Source organism: Falco punctatus (genome assembly GCF_963210335.1).
Source record: "Falco punctatus genome assembly, chromosome: 5".
Lineage (NCBI taxonomy): Eukaryota > Metazoa > Chordata > Aves > Falconiformes > Falconidae > Falco > Falco punctatus.
In genome coordinates, this window is record NC_137584.1 from 33,609,014 (window position 1) to 33,616,133 (window position 7,120).

At 46.3% G+C, this 7,120-nt stretch overlaps 1 protein-coding gene across 1 annotated transcript; it reads right to left on the reverse strand.

Moving 5' to 3' along the window:
* Positions 1–318: 318 nt before the first annotated feature.
* On the reverse strand, positions 319–5,595 carry LOC308064072 (retinol dehydrogenase 14-like). Its single transcript, XM_080387964.1, has 2 exons — positions 5,221–5,595; positions 319–1,865 (listed from the first exon to the last, which is right to left on the reverse strand). Exons 1-2 carry the CDS (start codon positions 5,578–5,580, stop codon positions 1,248–1,250), a joined length of 978 nt encoding a protein of 325 aa, XP_080244090.1. The 5' UTR covers positions 5,581–5,595; the 3' UTR covers positions 319–1,247.
* Positions 5,596–7,120: the final 1,525 nt, after the last annotated feature.

Sequence of the window (7,120 nt, forward strand, 5' to 3'; positions counted from 1 at the left end):
TATTTACTAAGATAGATCATCCTAAATCATTCTTCCATATTTATTCTATATTTTGTAACTGCTAGAACATTTTATCGATGTAGAGCAAAACAAGCAATCATAAATGTCATTATGAACCCTTAAGTTATATAAATTAAAAAGAATAAATCAGTACAGCTTCACATAACAGCCATGTATCTATTTGGAGCCCATTTTATTTCTACCAACCCCACATGACAGGCTCCCTAAACTGATACAGGTGCATCTTCTGTTTTGAAACAAGGCTATTGTGTCGACTATGGATTTCAGACATATCTTTCACAGTGAAAGAATGAATGCTGCCTTTTTAAAAAAGATTTTTATTAAAGAATATTCAGCAAGCTGTATTACACAGACTTATCTGATCTCATTACTGAGTTCAAGTGCCATCAGTCAAGCCAAACACACACTGAAAAGCATATTCTCTCCGGTCTAATCTGGGTGAGGTCTTATGAACTTTGTATGCACACAACTCATGACATGCAAAGCCCAATCAAGACCATAATACATCTGTCAACTGCAATTTTAATGAAACCCAAGGTATCTGCATATCAAGAAATAGCAAGTTCAGCACACAAGAAAGTAAAAATTTTGCACAGCTTGCACAACCAAGTATATTACTCATTGAATCACTAAAAAAAAGTTGACTTTGTGCTTCACAGCTAAACTGTATACAGCTCAATAGTCTTGTTCACTGAACCACGGGCCCGACAACAAGTCTTTGAACGGCATGCAAAGGCCTAAATGATTACAGTGTAAGATAACAGTAAAACTGTTTATTCCATTTTTCATTATGATGGCTCAAAAAAGACAACAATCCTATTATTATTAGGACCTATGTTCAAAATCTTATGACAGAAGTGTTTCACCGTCACCTGCATTTCACCTGCATTGTCTAGCCCGACTAGAAGTAAAGGAACATGGCAAATATGCATATATATTGCAAAAAAGTTTTGTTTAATTTTTATTTGTAAAACATGAGTTTCCAAGCAGATTTAACCAGAAATTATTCACACCCTCAAACTCATATTGCAGACTTTCTTTGAACGCCTCTATTTAATATTGTCCTTTATTTCAAAACAGAGCTCCAGCAGAAATCACTGTTATTTAATACTTATTGAACAAAATAATCTGTACTCCCACAGCATTTAAAGTGACAATTACACTGTTGCAAATATGCATTGCATAGTTATCTGCATTTTTTTTTTTTTGCAGATACTCCCTGGCACTTATTTCAATAAGCCAACCATCACTTCACTGATATCCCACAATTTTCTTGCAACCAAGTCATCCGTGGCTTTGGGCAGGAGCTCTTCCTCTTTGCAGTCCCCAAAATACTTTCCTGACACACCTTCAACATCATGAGAAGAGGCCAAAAATATAGTAGTCTGGGCTCCTTCCAGAGGTGTTTTGAAGAAAGCCCATGACACCAAGTTGAATAGGGGTTTTGCCAGCAAAGGAATATTCACGTATCTGCCTAGATTTGTTCTGACAATCCCAGGATGAAGTGAATTGACGGTGACTCCTGTCCCTTCTAACCGACGGGCTAGCTCCCTTGCAAATAATATGTTAGCCAGTTTACTCCGACTATAACAAAAGCTTTTATTGTAACTTATTTCACTGTTCAAGTCTTCAAAGTTGATCTCTCCATATTTGTAAAGCTTTGAGGATACTACAACAATCCTGCTCGGAGCGGAATTTTTGAGGAGACCCAGAAGAAGGTTGGTGAGCAAGAAGTGACCCAAGTGGTTAACACCAAATTGCATCTCAAAACCATCCTCTGTCTTCATGTACGGACACTGGAATACCCCTGCATTATTTATCAGAACATCCAGCCTTGGCTCTTCCTTTAAATAGGAAAGAAAAAAATTATTCAGTTTTAGAATTATTATGCAAAACATACTATTATGCTTAACATTTCTCATTGGCCATTGTTAGAAATAAAATTATTTCATTCCTGGTTTTCTGAATTGCAACTTCCTGATATTCTCTTAAAGCATTGCTGACAAAAACCTGTAAGTTGAACTATCACTAAACTGAGTACTTGCCCACAGTAGGATGCAGGTCTGTATCTACTCTTTAATGGAGGCAGAGAACACAATCACCTGCTTCTCCAGCAGCAGCTTTTTCTGTATCAATTCAGTGATAATTTACCTTTGTGGTGCATTTTGTTTTACTCTAAGAAGTTACCTGGTTCTTGCACTGCAAAAGGACACATTAATTTATGGCAAACCTTAGCCATAGGCAAGGGGTCCGTAGTACAAAAGACATGCAATTGTGGAACAGAAAGTGTTGGCTCAAAGAACTAGTCTCATGGTTGAAGAGAAACGCTTACATTGTAGACCCACCATCTCACTGGGGGGATGTAATGAAAAACTTTGCAAAACAATGTTCTCATGATTTGAAACACTATGTTATTTTAAAATCAGTAGCCTTCATTGTGCTGCTTGGTGAGAACTATGGAGCAGAACTCATCATGCAAAAGAAACATTCATATTTCATACTCAATTTGAGTCTAATAGGACTACTCAAGAACTAAGGGACTGCAGCTTGAGGTATTTATGACATGCTCAGCACATGCTATTTCATGAATCAGTATTCCGGTTCAGGCAGGTAGAAAACAGACTCAAGAAGGTATGTTACACACCACAGAATCAGGAAACATAAGTAATTAACAGAGAAGGTGGTATGGATAATTTAAATGTATTATACATCATGCACTTCCTGCTCCAGCATCCACTCAAAAATTAAGAGCTCTCCAATTTCCCCAAAGTGGTAACTTTTTCAAAAAATACAGATGAAAATAAGTTCCCTAAATAAGCTCCAAATTCAACACTTTCACCCACCTCTGACAAAAGACTGTGAAATTATCATGGGAAATTTATGCTTGCATGAATCAGAAGCAAATGTATTCACTTTCTATGAAAAGCAGCATGAATTTTCTTTGCTGTTAATTCTTTAAACCCAACACAGGGACTGGAAGACAAGCTGAGATAATTTTGGGTCATTCTGATGATAAAAATAGAGAACTTCAAAATTAATTTTGTACCATTTGCCTTTTATCTGAATGCAGTTAGCAGCAATGATACAAAGAGAGCAAAACCCAAATCTGCACTTAGCATTCAGTTAAAGATGCTGGCATCTGATCACACAAAACTTCAAGTACTTCAACCTCAGACTGATTTCCGTGGGACTTGAGGTTGCTCAATGTCTCATATAATTGGGTCCCTGAGGCATGATCCAAAGAGCACCAAACTCACTTCTCTTCACCCAAAGAGACATAATGGCTACTATCACTAAACCAGGACAGCACTGAGGCTACTCACTAGATCTGCTCACTGAAGTGATACTGCTTTCCTCTTTAAAGAAAAATACTGCTTGAGAAACTTCCTGCAGCATCTGACTGCAGAATTTCTTTTGTAAGACTTAACACTTCAAGAAGCAAGATCTCCATGTGCGCTACTGGCACTCCTTATTTAATAATCTAGGGTAATCTGATCAATGCCAAGCAGGCAGCTACTATAACCAAATGCAAGAGTGCACAAAACATTGCTTTGATGGGCAACACTGTTCCTTGTAACTTCTGAGCTCGCTTCCTTTTCCTCCATTTTTCTGTGGAATGCTCCAACATCTCAAAGTGTTTTATTTTTCTGCAGTGCGACTAAGGAGTGAAAGATGCAATTGCTTGCAGTTGTCCAGAGGAAAGCTCCCACAATTTAAGTTAGGTGGTGGGAGTCCATTGTTTCCCCATCCTGCCAATAGTTAAGTCTTCATCTCAAACAAAAAAACACAAAGGCTCCCAAACCAACAACCCCTCAAATAAACAGCTCTAAAGAACCACAGGTTAGAGAAGATCAATAACGTGAACTTGGGTCAAATAGCTCTTGAAACTATTCCTTGAACTCACATCCCTTGCCATTCAGCTGCTTTTGGAGTTATTTTGAAAATGAAAGCTAAAATGCAGGTGTCAGCAGAACCCTGCAGATAAAAGCACTCTCTTCACCCATTTCTCACTTAAAAGTCACTTGCATCGGCTTTACCAATAAACAGATGCTAACAAATTCACATTTTGGGATATTTTGTACTATAAAAGATGTAATTCTCAGAAGTTAGACAGCATATTTCTTTTTTTGTATGTTTATAATGCCTGTTTCGTATATGCACATTTTCCCAGAACACTGAAGCAAGATTAGACCTTATCACTGGATTCTTACGTATGAATGTATATGACTACAAAGAGGCCCTCTACAGAACTTAAAACTTGACTTTTTCCAGACATTTAAGTTTTAGAAAAGGTATTTGGAAATTAATGCAATAAAGTTCCTCTCTATTCCCCCCCGCCCCCAACAGCATCTGGGCATCTTTGAAGTCCTTCACAAGCACTTCCCCAGCAGCAGCAGGACATACTAAGCCTGGCTTCCCAGGCCTTTGCATCTCATGGGTCAGGTAGCTAGATGTGGTGAGATGAGTCCCAAACAACACTTTTCATGGAAATTGAGTAATGCCTCCGACTGTGCCTCCCTCTGCTCTCTGGTGCCTAATAACACTGCCAAAAGCATCTAGTGGCATTTCTGTCAGGTGAATCAACTGCATGTCCCTGTTCTCCTTACACTCAGGTTTTCAGGAAATCTGCAGAGACTTTTATATATTCAAAAATGTTTTCTACTGAACTCATTTACGACTGGCCAAGAGATTTAAGATGGGGGGCGGGGGGGCAGACATTGTAGGTGACAGTCTGAGGAGGTGGCAGCAGGATGGCTGAAGCTGTGAGCAGCGCACTTGTGAACTTTTATTTCTCTGGAGGCAATGCTGAACTGTAACACCAATTTAAAGTAACAGCGGTAGTTAGGGTATAGTTATTTAAGAGAAAAAGGCTGGTACACCACTCATCTCGTACAGAAACAAGTGCTTCATTTTCAAAACAGGAAAGGACTAGGCCAGGCCAAACTAGCACGAACATTACCCTTCCAGGCGCTAGCCCACGGCCAATTTACTACTACCCTCCCTCCAAACGCTGCGGTGAACCCTGCAGCTCCCCGCACCGGGCCGGGCCCAGAGGACGCCGCCACCGCCGCGCTGCCACCACCCAGCAGCTCACAGGGCCCGGGGCCTCTGCGCCGGCCGGCGCCGCCCTGCACCTGTCGGCAGGCCCGGTGGGCCCGGTGGGCCGAGTCCCGCGCCCCGCAGCCGTCCCGGCCGTACCTGGAGGACGCGGTGGCAGAAGGCGCGGACGGAGCGCAGCGAGGCCAGGTCCAGCTCCCGGACCACCAGCTCGCCTCCGCCCTCGGCCTCCGTCCCCTCACCCAGCTCGGCCCGGATCTCCCGGGCCGCCCGCTCGGCCCGCGCCCGGTCGCGGCAACCCATGATGACGCGGGCCTGCATCCGCAGCAGCTCGGCCGCCGCCGCCCGGCCCAGCCCGCTGTTGGCCCCGGTGATGATCACCGTCTTGCCCCGCATGGAGGCCCCGGCCCCGGCCGCGGCCCGGCCCGCGGCCCGCAGCCAGCGCCAGGCAGCCAGCAGCACCCCCCCACCCAGCACCAGCGCCGCCGCCGCCGCGGCCATGCCGGCGGGCCCAGCGCCGCCCCGCCCCAGGGGCCGCCCCCGCCTCCCCGCCCGGCGCCGGGCTGCGCTGGCATTGGCCGGGCGCGCCGCTGGGCGTTGTGGGGACGGCAGTCCGCAGCCGGGGGCCGCGCCGGGCGGGGCTGCGGGGCCCGGCGGCCTCGGCGGCGTGTCCGCCGGTGGCTGGGTGGCCGGGCCGGCCCAGCGTGGTCCCCGAGGCAGCCCGAAGCCAAGCCGCGGGTGGGGGGCGGCGTGCTGCTTCCTTCCCTGGCTCGGAAATCCGAGGCGGCGGCCCGGCCTGGCCCGGCCCGGCCCGGCGGCTGCCCGGAGGCCGCTCTGCTGGCGGGTGCAGTGTGCCTGGGGCTGCGCCTCTGCGCTGGAGCTGGCAGGCACAGAATGGCCGCTTAAGGCCCGAAACGTCGGAGCCGGTTCCTGGTTTTCACCCGATGCTGACTCCTGAAGTGTGGATGGGTGCAGGCTGGGAGAGGGCCGCTGGCCTGGCACAAAACCCGGCCAGGGGCTGGTCCAACGACTTCGGAATTAGGAGACAACTACATGAATGTAATGACAGAGGGATGGTTGAGTTCTGGGGCCCAGGAGCGTTTCCAGGGAGCATTTAGTTTGCTAGTAGAGGTTTTACCAAAATGTTTTCTTGATACTTAGCAGTTTCACATAGAAGACTCCACCACGGGCAAACGGATATTAAGGGCACCTATACTATTTCGGTACCAGTCTTTGAGTCTCATGGCTGATTAAATACTTCTGCAAAAGCCACATTCAATTCTGTCTGCCTTATGTCTTCAGCTTGAGATGCAGAGGCTGGGGCAGTGGTTGTGGGGGTGCCAGGGAGCGCTCCCAGCACAGGAACGCAGCATCTCTGCCGTCCTACGGCAGCAGCAGTCTGCAGCAGAGTTTTGGCCCAAGGCTGAGAGCTAGTTAGGGTACTCCCACAGCCCATGAGCTCCTGCTAGGCAGTTTGGAAGCAGCCATCCTGTTCTGGAGAGTTGGCATACAGGTGGACTTGTCCATGTCAGCTAGCTTTTGTGCCAGTGAAATGTTCTGGGAAAGTTTAGGGTTCAAGTGGGGCATGAGAGTATGTCAGAACAGCACACTGAGACCTACCCCCATGCTGCCTTCAAGACCAGGTTTCTTTCTTTGGTGTTTCAGCAGGTTCTGTGGCTCTGGCTCGAGTTGGGTTGTGTGTTTAGCAGAGATGTTAGTACGTGACCAACCATGTCCTGATAAAGCACCTGCATGTTGCAAGCAAAAGTGATGGGCTACTGGGTAGGGAAGTATACAGAAGTCATTATGGCAGTATCTGATAGCTAATCTACTGATGAGCTGACAGTCTGACCTGCTGAACACTTGCTTCTAGGACCAACTTCAGCTGAGTTAATACTAGCTTAGATGCAGCCTGTTTGATGTAACCAAATTTAGTGGACTTCAGGACTAAGGGGGTCTGTCCCATCCCAGCCTGGTAGAAGGGAGGCTGCTTGCAGAACAGATGCGTACGTACATGCACTCACCTCACAAGCACACTTGC